The 15,684-nt window shown below is 54.8% G+C and overlaps 1 protein-coding gene across 1 annotated transcript; it reads left to right on the top strand.

The window, feature by feature from the left end:
* Positions 1-1,682: 1,682 nt before the first annotated feature.
* Positions 1,683-13,900, top strand: LOC136099957 (uncharacterized). Its single transcript, XM_071803623.1, has 7 exons — positions 1,683-2,576; positions 2,685-2,945; positions 3,526-3,652; positions 4,326-4,433; positions 4,595-5,424; positions 10,433-10,524; positions 12,651-13,900. The coding sequence occupies exons 3-7, from the start codon at positions 3,526-3,528 to the stop codon at positions 13,363-13,365; spliced, it is 1,872 nt and encodes a 623-aa protein (XP_071659724.1). The 5' UTR covers positions 1,683-2,576; positions 2,685-2,945; the 3' UTR covers positions 13,366-13,900.
* Positions 13,901-15,684: the final 1,784 nt, after the last annotated feature.

Below are 15,684 nucleotides of genomic sequence, written 5' to 3'. Positions count from 1 at the left end.
TTATTTATTGAGAGAAGGGATCGAGCGTATGTCTTGTGGGTGGGGGGGGTCCTGCAGTCCGGGGGAGGGTTTTGGGAGAGTCCCTGGAAACCCCAGCTCCTACTGTCACCCCTCGCAGCCAGGGAGGAAGAGGAGGAGGAGGAAGCTCGGAGCAAAGTTGTGTTTCAACAAAGTGCCTCTGTGATGCCCGGCTAGTGCTGGGATGGGATGGGATGGGATGGGATGGGATGGGATGGGATGGGATGGGATGGGATGGGATGGGATGGGATGGGATGGGGGGGCTCTGGCAGCCCCCATGCACAACACTAGGCAGCGCTTTGGGTGCCCGTCCCCCACCCTGGGGGTCCCGTCCCCACGTGAGTCATCCCACCACCGCAGAACCGGGTCAGTGCCTTCACCCACTGCCCCTCGCCACCATCAGTGCCTCTGGGGTGTCCCCCCACACTCCCAGTTTGCCCATTTTAGGTACTTGCTGGATCCGTCCCCTCCTGGGCTGTGTCACCCTTGGTGCCAGCGGGCCCGGCACAGGGTCCCCCATGGGTGCTCAGCCCCCAGCCTCACCAAGTGCCCTTTCAGGGGGGTCCCCAGGGCAGAGGGCCCAGGGTGGGGGTCCCCCAGCTGTGCCTTCCCCCCGCTTCCCTGCTGGAGTGAACTCCCCCAGGCTCTCCCCATCCCTGTGGGTCGCCCCCCAGGGGTGATGGGGGGTTGATGCTCACCCCAGTCTGGCTCCTCAGATCCCCGAGACTCCCAGTGCTCCCCAGTCCCCCTGTCTGGGCCCCATTGCTGCCGCTGCTCTGGCTGAGATGAAGGAAGGGCAGGACACCCCCCGGCAGCCCCCTGCAATCTCCACCCCGTTAGCTAACGGGGCCTTTGGTGTGAACTTAATCCTACTAAAAATGCCGTCATGTGCTGCCCTGTATTTTGGTGTTTTTGTGTGAAATCAGGAGCTATTTGTTTAATGTTTAATGGAGTGGTCATTGTAAACTTCTCATCGTGGTAAAGGGAGAGGGGGGTGTGCCTGGTGGGATCGTGGGAAGGGGTGGGAGGAGGAGCCAAAACAATGAACCGTGTCCCCGTGTGGTCCGGGTCGCTCCAGGCTGCCAGTGCTGGTCCCAGCACAGTGGGGACCCGGTCCCCTGTCCCCTCCCCGAGGACAGGGCCGTGTGTTGGGCGCTTGTGCTGCCCTGTTTGGAACACCAGCGTTAGCAATCAGGACACATAACCACGGGCGTAGTTATATGCGGTGCTTTATTTCAGCGCTGGGACACCAGGGGTTCGCACCCAAAGCTGGCTTCGCCGGTCAGTTTGAGTTGCACAGTATTTATACAGTCCATTCACATACATATTCATATATTCATTGAGATACATAACAGTTACTCAACATTGATTGCAACATCGATTGCAACACCTTGGAACTACTTTGATCATGCGCAGTGTCCCCTGGTGGTCTTTCAGGGGGTCTTCAGGATGAAGTCAGTAGTCTTCATCGCTTCTGTCCTTTTCACCTTTGGGTACTGCACATGCGCACTACTCTGTAGTTGCATAACTGCTGACTTGTTCAATTTCTAGAGATACTGTATATACTTCTTCTCATTCTATGCATATTTGCGCTAAGATAAAAGCTGGGTTGATAAGATAAGAGTATACTCGAATCCCTTACTAGGTAAAACACAACATGCTTGAACATCCTTTCAGGGACAGTTTGCAAAACTGATTCATCTTTTCAGGAACATTTTGTAAAACTGATTCTGTTACTAACACCAGTACCCGGCCCACCCCCCGGACCCAATCTATCCCCGGAGCACGGACATCCCCCCTCCCCGAGACCTCCTGGGGACGTGACCCAGCACCCCAGTGATACCACAGCACCCCGACTGACACCCCTCCATGTCCCGCCGTGTCTCGGTGCCCCCGAGCCCAGGACTCCATTTCCAGGGGACCCGTGTGGCCAGGGCTGGCGGGCAGGGCCAGGGGCCGCAAGGACACAGCGGTGCTGCCGGTGCCCGCCCCCCCGAGCCGAGCGGGGCGGAGCGGCAGGACTACACCTCCCGTGCTGCACCGGCGGCGGGCGGCCCTCCCGGGCTGACGCTGCCGGCGGCTCCCGGCGCCGCCTTTGTCCGTGCCGGGCTGGCGGCGCGGCCCCGGCGCAGGTAGGGGCGGCGGGCGGCCCCGGGAGGGGACCCCGGCCCCGACGGCCTCTCCCGTGCTCTCCCCTCCGCCGGCCGCCCCCCAGCCCTGCCGGACCCCCCCGGACTCCCCTTAGGGCCCGGCTCCCCCCGGCGCTCCGGCCTTTCCCCGGCTCGCCCCGTGGCCCCCGTGCAACGCGGACACGCTGCTCCGTGTCCCAGCCGCCCGGGCCCCCTGGATCCGGCCCTGACGGCCCCGGCGCTGGGAAGGGCTGGGCTGGGGCCGGACCGGGTGCTCAGACCCCCGGGACACCCCCGCGCATCTTCCTGCTGCCCTTGTGGGGCACCGGAGGAAGATTTGGGTGCTCGAGAGCTTCCAAAACTCCTCCTTTAACGGCTCTTTCTCACCATTACTCCGAGGCGGCCGACTTGGTGGGCGATGCTCTTTGGGTCGGTCCTTTTCCCGTAGCTGCGAAGGCTCGGGGTGCAGGGAAGGCAGCTGTGGGCAGGTGAGTGAACTTGTGCCCCTGATTTTTCATGACAATGTTGTGCTTGCAGGGACCATCTGTCCTCACTGCTCCTGTGCGGCTGGTGACGGGACAGGCAGCTCCTGTGGAATCCGGAGCATCCCGCCTCCCTCTTCCCGGATCAATACCTGCAGGGGCCTCCATCTCCCCGCCGAGAGCAGCGACGCGCCGGGCTCCAGGCTGCTGCGGCAAGGTGGGGGTCAGGCACGGCCCCGGCTCTGGGGACACCACGGGCTGGGATTGCTGTGGTTGGTGCTGTGGTGCAGCAGCAGCAAAACGCCCGTGGGACCAGGTGGGTTGGGAGTCCCTTGGTGTGGAATGGTGTGGGAGAGGGAAGTGGTTTGAGACCCGGTGCGGTGCAGGGTGCTCCCGTTCCTGCCCGCTGAGCCGCATCACGGGCAGGGGCAGGCAGGAGCGTGCCTGCTGCCAGGCCTCGGGCCAGGCCTTGTGTCACGGTGCTGTGTCTGGTCCTGGTGGGTGATCAGGTTTGTGGCATGGATGGGGGACAGGGCACAGTCCCCACTGCTCTGGAGTGGGTCCCTAATCCGGCACGAGCAGGAGAAACCTGCCTGTAAGCCTGCCAGCCCTGCCCCTCTCCTGGCACAGCTGGTGGGGTGTCCCCAGCCCAGGAACCTGCTCACAGAGCCCCCAGTGCTGCAGTAACCATGCTGTGCTGCCTGGCTGTGCCAACACCGCCCCTCTGCCCTCGCCCTTCCCTTGCACAGGATGCTCTGAGCTCTCCCAGCGCTGCCCTCGGGATGCCAGAGACCCCAGTGCCAGCAGGGCCCTGCTTGGCAGCAGCAGGATTTTGGCAGAGGTGTTTAGCAACCATGCGGTGGGGTGTGCTGAGCCGGGTGTGCTTCTTGCTGCAGATGTCGGTGACGTTTGAGGACGTGGCGCTCTACTTCTCCCCCGAGGAGTGGGCAAAGCTGTCGGGCTGTCAGCGGCAGCTCTACCGGGAGGTGATGCTGGGGAACTACGAGATGGTCGCCTCGCTGGGTGAGGACTCTCTGGAACCTCAGAGCTAGGGTCAAGAGTGAATTAACACTTGTAAGCGAGTTGGAGCCCTTGAAAAGGAAAATCCAGCTCTGCTTGATTGCTGACATAGCTGTTGTAATTGCAGGTGTTAACCTGTTTGGCAGCCCCTAGTGTAGAGTATTCCTGGGAGACAAAATGGGATGGGATGGGATGGGATGGGATGGGATGGGATGGGATGGAACAGCCCATTTGAGATGGAAGTGACTTAGAATGCTCATCTAGTTCATCTGCGTGAGCACTTCAGGGCTGACCACAAGCTGCAGCGTGTTGTTACGGGCATTGTCCAAATGCCTCTCAAACAGGGACAGGCTTGGGCCATTGACCACCTGTCCAGGAAACGTTTTCCTTGATTTGACCACCCCCTCAGTACATAAATGCTTCCACACACCCGGTCTAAACCTCCATGGGGCAGCTCTGAGCTGTTCCCAGGTGTCCTGTGTGCAGCAGAGTGGCCGAGGTGACGGGGGCGAGGCGAGAGGAGGCTGTAGGGGCAGGGATGTGGGGGCTGAAGCCGCAGCCTGGCAGGGGCAGGAGAGAGGAGCGGGGTGGGGGGGATGCTGGGGCTGTGGGTGCGGGGCCGGTGCTGCTGTCCCGGCAGTGCGGGAGAGGGGGCTTCTCTCTGTGCCCCGGACAGGCTGGGCCAGCGACAAACCAGAGATCATCTGCAAGATGGAGCGAGAAGAGACACCGTGCGTGCCTGAGCCTCCCAGGAAGCGGCAGAGGCACCAGAGCCCTGTGCCAGGTGGGTATTGGGGAGCATGGGGGATTCACTTTCCCTTGCCCCAGATGCTCCATATACCAGGAAGCTGGGGAGGCTGGTGGGTTGCCTGAGCTGCTCCCCATGGGCCAGGATCCTACCTGCCCATCCTGTCCCTGGCAGTGACCCCAGCCTCTCCTCCTCAGGAACCGCTGGCCCCAGGACCCAGAGGGAGGCCAATGGTGTTTCTGAGGGTGGGAGCCAGTTCAGGTGCCCCTATCTTCACTGCCTCCCAGACTTTCAACCCCTGGAGGGGAGCCGCCCTACATGCCCCAATCGCAACAAAAGCTTCGAGAGCCAGACAGTGCTGGATTTCCGCGTGCAGAGCCACGTGCGTGAGCGTCCCTACCGCTGCACTGACTGCGGCAAGAGCTTCATAGGGAAGGAGGACCTGCTCAAGCACCAGCGTGTGCACACTGGTGAGAAGCCCTTCACCTGCAGTCTCTGTGGCCAGTGCTTTAAGCAGGGAAGCCACCTGAAGAGGCACCAGCGCGTCCACACGGGTGAGAAGCCCTTCACCTGCAATGACTGTGGCAAGAGTTTCTGCCAGAACAGCGTCCTGGTGTTACACCAGCGCCTCCACACCGGGGAGAAGCCCTTCACCTGCACCGACTGCGGCAAGAGCTTCACCCGTAAGAATCACCTGGAGAGCCACAGGCGCGAGCACACCGGGGAGAAGCCCTTCATCTGCAGCCACTGCGGCAAGAGCTTCAGGGAGAAGAAGCTACTGGTGACCCATGAGCGCCTTCACACCGGGGAACGTCCCTTCAGCTGCACCCAGTGTCCCAAAACCTTCAGGGACAAGAGGACCCTCACCATCCACGAGCGCATCCACACCGGGGAGAAGCCCTACAACTGCAGCGAGTGCGGGAAGACCTTCCGGCAGAAGCACCAGCAGAACAGCCACCTGCAGCGGGTGCACCGGCGTCGGATGCCTCTGCGAGTAGGTGACCAGTCGGAGAGGGAGGAGCCAAAATGAAGAACCGCATCCCAGCGTGGTCCAGGACCCTCCAGGCTGGCTCTACCACTGTCCCTATGATACAGGGACATAACTAACTAACTAACACTTATAGAGTTAACCACATAGCAATTGCCTAGCTTAGAGCTTTGTGTAACTGTATGAGAAACAGGGGCTTGCTGATGACTTCACAGGCCTTGCAAAGATAAAAACCCAGCTGCATCCTTGGGTGGATGAGTGTAGGAGTCGGTCTGAAGAACAGTATTTGCCTCAACGCTGCCATCAGGGACTTGGAGAGATACCAAGAAACAAACGCCCTGAGAGAAAGAGCTGCGTGATACAGGGAGTCTCTGATACCTGGGACTACAGGTAACAATAGCTGCTGTCCAGAAGATGGATTTCACCTGCTGCCTCAGCCAAACTTGCCCCACCTCCTCCCTGTTACTAAGGCCAACAAAGAGGAGCCTGCGCAGTCTCGCAGAGGCTCTTGAGGTCACCAGTGGACAAGTGAGAGACCCCTGAACGCGAGGCAGCGCAGACAAGTTCTGGCAAGCGAAGCGGGGACTGTTTGGGTCTGCGCAGTCAAGTCTGGATCATGAAATGAAGGTGGAGATTGGCCTCAATCCATGAGAGAGAGGAGGGGTGAGGCACTGTTGCTTAGCATAATAGAGGGTTCCTAACCGAACCTCGGAGAGATCTCCCCACGGATCATGATGGAGGACCAGCAGGATGCTGTTTGGGACCTGGGACCATAGGGACGCCTTTAGACCCGTGCTGGTAGCTATAATCCTCCCTCCTTCCTTTTTCTTTCCTTTTTCTCCACTGTCTCTATCACGTGCCGCTTTACAGGCAAAATAGTAAAGTTACACTGTTTGATTGAATTATAACCCCTTGGCATTTTGGTCGCCTTAATTTTGCGCTTCAAGATCAAGGTGAACAAACCGTCATGAGCCCACCGAATGGACCGTGACAACGAGATAATGGGAGTCTCGAGTACAAAAGAAGAAGATAATCCGGCTGTAACCAGCTCACCGGTTTGAGCCTCAGCCAGCTCAGCATACCAGGCCAGAGGCAAAGGTTTACAGCGAGGTAGACTGCAACCTTCATCCAAAAGACCCCGGCCCACGACCACCAGGACGCATTGCTCAGGCACAACCAGGAGGAGCCGAAGGTGGAGACTATGGAAATGACAGAGTTTACAGGTCATGGAAGCAGGGACTGGCCACTTGGGAGGAATATAAGGCTGCTGTTAGAGGATGTAGGAAGGCAGCTAGGGTAGCCAAGGCCTCCTTAGAATTACAGCTGGAGAGAGGGGTCAAGGACAGCAAGAAGAACTTTTTCAAATACATAGCAGATAAAACTAATAGCAGAGGCAATGTAGGCCCACTGATGAATGAGGTGGGTGCCCTGGTGGCAGAAGACACAGAGAAGGCAGAATTGCTGAATGCCGCCTTTGTCTCTGTCTACTCCGCTGGAGGCTGTCCTGGGGAACCCTGTACCCCTGAGACCCCGGATGAAGCCAGGTTAATGGAGGAGTTTGCTTTAGTCGATGAGGACTGGGTTAGGGAACAATTAAGTAGTCTGGACGTCCATAAATCCATGGGTCCAGATGGGATGCATCCGCGGGTGCTGAGGGAGCTGGCTGAAGTCATTGCTGGACCGCTCTCCATCATTTTTGCCAAGTCTTGGGAAACGGGAGAGGTGCCTGAGGATTGGAGGAAAGCAAATGTCACTCCAGTCTTCAAAAAGGGCAAGAAGGAGGACCCGGGTAATTATAGACCGGTCAGCCTCACCTCTGTCCCTGGGAAAGTAATGGAACAGCTTATCCTTGGTGCCATCTCAAGGCACATCAGGGATAAGAGGGTCATTAGGGGCAGTCAGCATGGCTTTACCAAGGGTAAGTCATGCTTGACCAACCTCATAGCCTTTTATGAGAATGTAACAAGGTGGATGGATGATGGCAGAGCGGTGGATGTGGTCTACCTTGACTTCAGTAAAGCCTTTGACACAGTTCCTCACAGCATCCTCACAGCTAAATTGACGAGGTGTGGTCTCGACAATAGAGTAGTGAGGTGGGTTGCAAACTGGCTTAAAGAGAGAAGCCAGAGAGTGGTGGTCAATGGTGCGGAGTCCAGTTGGAGGCCAGTATCTAGTGGAGTGCCTCAGGGGTCAGTACTGGGGCCAATATTATTCAATATATTCATTAATGATTTAGGCAAGGGAATTGAGTGTACTATCAGCAAGTTTGCTGATGACACTAAGCTGGGAGGAATGGCTGACACGCCAGAAGGCTGTGCTGCCATCCAGAGACCTGGACAGGCTGGAGAGTTGGGCGGGGGATAACCTGATGAAATTTAACAAGGGAAAGTGTAGAGTCCTGCATCTGGGCAGGAACAACCCCAGGTTCCAGTATAGGTTGGGGCATGACCTATTAGAGAGCAGTGTAGGGGAAAGGGACCTGGGGGTCCTGGTGGACAACAGGATGCCCATGAGCCAGCACTGGGCCCTTGTGGCCAGGAAGGCCAATGGCATCCTTGGGTGTATTACAAGGGGGGTGGTCAGTAGATCGAGAGAGGTCCTCCTTCCCCTCTACTCCGCCCTGGGGAGACCCCATCTGGAATATTGTGTCCAGTTCTGGGCCCCTCAGTTCAAGAAGGACAGGGAACTGCTGGAGAGGGTCCAGCGTAGGGCAACAAAGATGATTAAGGGAGTGGAGCATCTCCCTTATGAAGAAAGGCTGAGGGAGCTGGGGCTCTTTAGTTTGGAGAAGAGGAGACTGAGGGGTGACCTTATTAATGTTTATAAATATATAAAGGGTGACTGCCATGAGGATGGAGTCAGGCTCTTCTCAGTGGCAAACAATGATAGGACAAGGGGCAATGGGATCAAGCTGGAACACAAGAGGTTCCACTTAAATTTGAGAAAGAACTTCTTCTCAGTGAGGGTGACAGAGCCTGGCCCAGGCTGCCCAGGGAGGTTGTGGAGTCTCCTTCCCTGGAGACATTCAAACCCGCCTGGACACCTTCCTGTGCGACCTCAGCTGGGTGTTCCTGCTCCAGCAGGGGGATTGGACTGGATGATCTTTTGAGGTCCCTTCCAATCCCAAACATACTGTGATACTGTGACTTCCCAGAACTCAGTGTAATAAGAGCTGCCTTCTTGGGGACACGTTATGAATATGTATAGGCATTCCTAGAATTTTAATGAATATGTAATACTTTTCAGCATTTAACCAAGTTCGTGGCTGCTGGGGATTTGCACACGTTTTTGGTGGAATTATCCCCTGTGTGCCCAGTGCTGAATAAACACACCTTCTTTATAACCTCACGGGTTGTGAAGTTCATTCCGCACGTCACCTAAAACAGGGTCCCTTACCCGGAGTGCATGCGATTGAGCCACATTGTGCACACAAAGGTGAGAGGAGTGGTGACACTGGAAGCTGTGCTGCCATCAGAGACCTGGACAGGCTGGAGAGCTGGGCGGGGAGAAATGGAATGAACTAGAACAAGGGCAAGTGTAGAGTCTTGGATCTGGGCAGGAACAACCCCAGGTTCCAGTGTAAGTTGGGGAAGGAGCTGTTGGAGAGCAGTGTAGGGGAAAGGGACCTGGGGGTCCTGGGGACAGCAGGGTGAGCATGAGCCAGCACTGGGCCCTTGTGGGCAGGAAGGCCAATGGTACCTGGGGTGGGTTAGAAGGGGGTGGTCAGTAGGTCAGAGAGGTTCTCCTGCCCCTCTGCTCTGCCCTGGGGAGACCACCCCTGGAATATTGTGTCCAGTTGTGGCCCCTCAGCTCCAGAAGGACAGGGAACTGCTGCAGAGAGTCCAGCGCAGCCACCAAGATGCTGGAGGGAGTGGAGCATCTCCCGTGTGAGGAAAGGCTGAGGGAGCTGGGGCTCTGGAGCTGGAGAAGAGGAGACTGAGGGGGGACTCATTCCTGGGGATCAATATGGAAAGGGGCAGTGTCAGGAGGATGGAGCCAGGCTCTTCTCGGTGACAACCAGTGATAGGACAAGGGGTAATGGGTGCAAACTGGAACACAGGAGGTTCCATTTCAATTTGAGAAGAAACTTCACGCTGAGGGTGTCAGAGCCTGGCCCAGGCTGCCCAGGGAGGTTGTGGAGTCTCCTTCTCTGCAGACATTCAAACCCGCCTGGACACCTTCCTGTGGAACCTCAGCTGGGTGTTCCTGCTCCATGGGGGGATTGCACTGGATGAGCTTTCTAAGTCCATTCCAACCCCTCACATTATTCTGGGATTCTGTGATATTTATTTTATTACAGAGCTGTACTGGTACTGAAAAGTCAGCAGTAAAACTCTTTGATACCATTTTGAGAGTTCTAAAAAGCAGGCATTCTTTATTGGGGTGTGCTGGGCACTTGGGTCCATCTAATCAAACACACCTATCACTTAAGCTTCCCAGTGTTTATTACACATACTGATTACATATTCATTAGTTTCTACCGCTTAGCTTATGCATTAAACATAGGAATTTTACATAGTTAGATCTCTTATCAGAAGTCTTTTTTTGGTATTTGGGGGTCTTCAAGGGGGGTCTCTGGTGGTCTTCTTTGTCTGGTGCCCCTGAAGTTGTAGATGGCCGGTCCTTGACCCCATCCTTGATCATGAGCATTGTTATCTTGTTGCACCCCAAAAGTCGTGTAGTTCTGCTTTATCTTTTTACCGGGTGCTAAGAACGTGTTTGCTTAGGTTGTACTATGTCTAGTTTCTGTATGCATATTGTTCCTTAAAGATTAACAGTTTCCTGCTTCAGTGTTTCTGCCAGTACAAGTCTTGATGCTAGATCAAATAGCATGCCAGCAGTACAAAAGTCTCAGTCATTTATACAAAAATTTATTGCTATACACACACCCCCAGTGCAGGCCAGTAGGACTGATTGGTTACAATATTTGCATACAAGTTATCTAGCACTATTCTTACTGTGCGTGTGCAGTGAGTAGGGGTCTTTCCCTGGCAGTGCGGGAGAGGGGGCTTCTCTCTGTGCCCCGGACAGGCTGGGCCAACGTTAAGCCAGAGATCATCTGCAAGATGGAGCGAGAAGAGACACCGTGCGTGCCAGAGCCCCCCGGGGAGCAGCAGAGGCACCAGAGCCCTGTGCCAGGTGGGTACTGGGAGTCTTTGTGGGGTTTTTGGGAGTTCAGGTGGTACTGTCTTTTGCCCCAGGTGTTCTGTGTGCCATGAAGGGTGGGGGGCTGGCAGGGTGCCTGTCTCACTCCCCATGGAGAGGGGTCCCACGATCCCATCCTGTCCCCAGCAGTGACCTTCACAGAATCACAGGACGGACTGGGTTGGAAAAGACCTCAGAGATCATCCAGTCCAACCCTTGGTCCAACTCCAGCCCACTGACCAGATCACGGCACTAAATGCCATGGCCAATCTCAGCTTAAAAACCTGCAGGGCCGGTGAGTCCAGCACCTCCCTGGGCAGCCATTCCAATGCTGACCACTCTCTCTGCACAGAATTGCTTTCTCATCTCCAGCCTCAGTTTCCCCTGGCAGAGTTGAAGCCCCTGCCCCCTTGTCCTATTGCTGAGTGCCTGGGAGAAGAGCCCAATCCCCCCTGGCTAGAACTGCCCTTCAGGTCGTTCTAGAGAGGCTGAGCTCACCTCTAAGCCTCCTCTGCTCCAGACTGAACAAGCCCAGCTCCCTCAGCCTCTCCCCATAGGGCTTGTGCTCAAGTCCCTTCCCCAGTCTTGTTGCTCTTCTCTGGACCCGCTCCAGCACTTCAATCTCTTTCCTGAGCTGAGGGGCCCAGAACTGAACACAACACTCCAGGTGTGGCCTCCCCAACGCAGAGCACAGGGGAAGGATCACTGCCCTTGTCCTGCTGACCACGCTGCTTTGGATACAGGACAGGACACCATTGGCCTTCTTGGCCACCTGGGCACACTGTTGGCTCCTGTTGAGCTTCCTGTCCATGAGTCCCCCCAGGTCCCTTTCTGCCTGACTGCTCTCCAGCCACTCTGCACCAGCCTGGAGCGCTGCAGGGGTTGTTGTGGCCAAAGTCCAGGACCTGGCACTTGGCCTTGGTGAACTTCATCCCATTGGAATCGGTCCATTTTTCCAGTCTATCCAGATCCCTCTGCAGAGCCCTCGTGCCTTCCAGCAGGTCCACACTCCCTCCCAACTTGGTGTCATCAGCAAATTCGCTGATGATGGTCTCAATCCCCTCATCTAAATCATCAATAAAATGTTAAACAGGACTGGACCCAACCCTGACCCCTGGGGACACCACTAGTGAGTGGCCACCAGCTGGATGCAGCCCTGTTCCCCAGCACTCTCTGGGCCCGGCCCTCCAGCCGGTTCTGAACCCAGCAGAGAGCGCACTTGTCCAAGCCATGGGCTGCCAGCTTTTGCAGGAGTATATGATGGGAGACAGCATCAAAGGCTTTGCTGAAGTCTAGATAGATCACATCTACAGCTTTCCCCTCATCCACCAGCTGGGTCACCTGATGATAAAAGGAAATCAGGTTGGTCAGGCAGGACCTGCCCCTCCTCAACCCATGCTGGCTGGGTCTGATCCCTGGTCCATCCTGAAGGTGCTGTGTGATTGCATTCAGGATGATCTGCTCCATAACCCTGCCAGGCACCGAGGTCAGACTGACAGGCCTGGAGTTGCCAGGGTCAGTTTTGCAGCCCTTTTTGTGGATTGGGGTAACATTTGCCAATTTCCAACCATATGGGACCTCCCCGGTGAGCCAGGACTGTTGGAAGATAATGGAAAGCGGCTTGGCGAGCTCTTCTGCTGGCTCACTCATCACCCTAGGATGGATCCTGTCTGGTCCCATAGACTTGTGAGGATCCAGATGGCTCAGTAAGTCACCAGCTGTTTCCTCCTGGAACACAAGGGGGCTATTTGGCTTCCTATCTCTGTCAACCACCTCCAGAGTCCAGTTGTCCTGAGGGCCACCTGTCTTACTGGTAAAAACTGAGGTAAAGTAGGTATTAAGTACCTCAGCTTTGCTTTCTCCTCATCTTTGTTGACTATAGTTCCCTCAAAGTCCAACAGAGAATGGAGGTTTTCCTTGCCCCTTCTGTTGTTATTAACATATTTAAAGAAGGACTTTTTATTATCCCTAACAGAATTGGCCAAATTAACTTCAAATTGCACTTTTGTTTCCCTGATTATTTTTCTGCACGATCTAGCTGTTTTCATAAATTCTTCATAAGCAGCCAGCCCTTTTTTCCACAGTCGGCAAACTCTCTTTTTATTTCTGATTTCCTTCAGAATCTCGCTGTTTAGCCGAGCTGGTTGTCTTCCCCGCCGGCTAGCCTGTCAGCACACTGGCCTCTCCTCCCCAGCAGCTGCCAGCCCCAGGACACAGAGAGAGGCAGAGGATGTCCCTGAGGGTGGGAGCTGGGGGATCCAGTTGAGATGCCTTCATCCACGCTCCCTCCCAGCCCCCCAGCAGCAGGAGAAGAGCCGCCCCACATGCCCTGAGTGCAACAACAGCTTTGGGAAGCAGGCGACGCTAAACATCCACATGCGGGGCCATACAGGTGAGAAGCCCTACACCTGCAGCCAGTGCTTCAGGCACCATAGCTACCTGAAGCAGCAGCGCATCCACACTGGTGAGAAGCCCTTTGCCTGCACTCACTGTGGCAAGCATTTGTGCCAGAAGAGCATCCTGATCATCCACCAGCACCTCCACACTGGGGAGAAGCCCTTCACCTGCACCGACTGCGGCAAGAGCTTAACGGAGAAGAAGATCCTCATCATCCATCAGTGCATCCACACTGGGAAGCATCCTTTTGCCTACACTCAGTGTCCCAAGACCTTCAGGGACAAGAGGATCCTCACCATCCACGAGCACATCCACACTGGGGAGAAGCCCTACGAGTGTAGCGAGTGCAGGATGACCTTCCGGCAGAAGCACCACCTGAACATCCACCAGCAGCGGGTGCACCAGGGTCCATGGGTGGTGCAGGTGGGTGGCCAGTGAGAGGGAGGGTACATCCCCAGTGCGGACACAGACAGAGGCCAAGCCCTTCCAGTGCGGTGTCTGCGAGAAGCGGTTTTGGAAGGAGAGGCTCATGCTGGCTCACCAGCGCACCCACGGCACCCCCAGCCTGCAGCCGCCTCCGCAGCCCGGCACCCCCTGAATCTGCTGCTGAGGGGCCCGTGGGGTGCCGGGGCTGCTGTGGGGTGGCTATGGGGGAATGTCCTGGTTTGGTTTGGGACAGAGTTAATGTTCTTCCTAGAAGCTGGTTTAGTGCTGTGTTTTGGATTGAGGATGAGAATAATGTTTCTAATACATGGATGTTTTGTTTGTTGCTGAGCTATCAAGGACTTTTGATCTCCTGGTGCCCTGCCAGCTGGGAGGGGGCACAGCCGGGACAGCTGAAACAAAGTGGCCAAAGGGCTGTTCCTTACCATATGGTATCATGCCCAGTATAGAAAACAGGGGGACTTGGCAGGGGGCACCACAGATCAGGGACAGGCTGGTCATCGGTCAGTGGGTGGTGAGCAATTGTGTTGTGCATCATTTTTTGTATATTCTTACATCATCATCGTCATTATTCCTTTCCTCTTCTATCCTATTAAACTGCCTTAATCTCAACCCATGAGTTTTACACGTCACTGTATGAGCCCAATTTAAGTTTTATGTTAATCATTTAGCCTAAAATTAGAAAGTTTTAAATAGAATGAAGCAATTAGATGTATAATGTTGTGTGAGTTTTAGTGTACTGTCTGCTTCGTGTTACCTTGTAGCTAAATTTGCTGACATCTTAAACTGTGTGTTGCAAAGATCCGCTCAAATTCAACCACCTTGTGTCTACCTGAGCAAAACAAAGCAGCTACGAACCATCAACATGACCTGCATGTTATATAAGGCCTGTTTTGTACCTCATAGTGCAAAACAGGATCCACTTGAGCCAAGTAATATCGTCAAGGCCAGCATGAAGTGGCTATGGACTGCCAACAATGTCTGCAGCAACAGAAGATAAGGGCCGGTCTGAAGACAGTGAAAAGATCCAATATGAAGAAAACCGTAGGGAGAAATATATCTATTTGACTGGATCATCATGTGAGGAACAGGTAAATAGGCCATGTAGGACTTGTATGCTGGGCTCAGCAGCTCTGCAAAGGCAGTCAGCTCGAGCTGACCCTGCTGCTGGACCACTCCATTCAATTGTTTATTTCTATGAGCTTTGATGCCTGAGAGGTTGCTTCATGAGACCTGGGATCCAGACTTAGGAGCGACCTGGCACGAGGCCTTGGAGGGGAGGTAAGCAGGTTGAGATGCAGAATGATGACACTTGGATTTCCCAGCCAAGCTATAGAAAGAATCAGGTGAGCACATAGAATCTTTTGGTCATAAACTCAATTAATCCCTTACCCTCTGTGTCTCTTAGACATGTACAGTTGATCAAGTCTGTGTCTGAGTTTGGATCCAGCAGCATCTGGACTCCTCTCTCAGAAGAAGTTTAGAGAGCAAGGGGTTCCATTCTGAAACTCCTGATTCAACAGGAGGGCCTCCCTCTACCCTTCCACATCTCCTGTCCCTGTATAAATCACTCTAAACCAACTCTCACCTGATTCTCCTTGGCGTATTTCCTCCATGCAGGAAGTACTGCAGTGAACGTTGTCATCAAACTGTGTTACTTTATTTTCTTTAAGTGATGTGAATGCCGCTCTGCAACAAGCAGGACCCTGAATCACTGTTCTGTGACAAATTGGCGTAGTCAGCAGGATGACAGGGGATATCACTGAATTCAGAGCCATGGGGTGAGTCCGAGTCCCAAGTTCTTAGAAGAATGAGCTCGTGATAACTGGCACAATGGGGAAGATGTGGAAGAACAGCTAAAAGTGGCCAGGGGCCATATAAAGGATGGAAAGGGAAAAGGAATGATTTACAAAATGTTGGGCACCTACCTAGAAGCCACGTGTCAGGAGAGGGAAACCTAAATAGAGAAAAACGAGATCTGAGGGAGCAAATAGAAGGTAGGAAAACTACTGAGTGATTATTGTCCTTGGAAACTGAGCAGCTGCAGAAACAATTACAGGAAAAAACCCAGAAATATGAGGAAAAGAGGAATGCCTGGTGTGTGGCAGATGCGCTCAACCCCAGCCAAACCAGCAGCACTTTGGTCCAGGCTCCAGAGGAGGGAAGGGCCTGAGCCATAACTAAGCCAAGAACTCCTTCCAGGAGACCCACAAGGAAGCAGAACGGCACAGTGAACACCAGTGCCTTGTGGGCAGAGAGAGTCTCACGCAGACTTTTCCTACTGTGTGCAATTTGACTACAAGTCAACCACTT

Source organism: Patagioenas fasciata, chromosome 1 (assembly GCF_037038585.1).
Source record: "Patagioenas fasciata isolate bPatFas1 chromosome 1, bPatFas1.hap1, whole genome shotgun sequence".
Taxonomy (NCBI): Eukaryota; Metazoa; Chordata; class Aves; order Columbiformes; family Columbidae; genus Patagioenas; species Patagioenas fasciata.
This window is presented reverse-complemented; position numbering and strand designations above follow the sequence as displayed.

What these genes read in the sequence shown, in the direction of transcription:
- LOC136099957 (XM_071803623.1), top strand. Translation starts at nt 3,526, where the DNA reads ATGTCGGTGACGTTTGAGGACGTGGCGCTCTACTTCTCCCCCGAGGAG. An exon ending in GCACCAGAGCCCTGTGCCAG is followed by an intron (nt 4,434 to 4,594) that starts GTGGGTATTGGG and finishes TCTCCTCCTCAG; the next exon opens with GAACCGCTGGCCCCAGGACC. An exon ending in GCACCAGAGCCCTGTGCCAG is followed by an intron (nt 10,525 to 12,650) that starts GTGGGTACTGGG and finishes GATTTCCTTCAG; the next exon opens with AATCTCGCTGTTTAGCCGAG.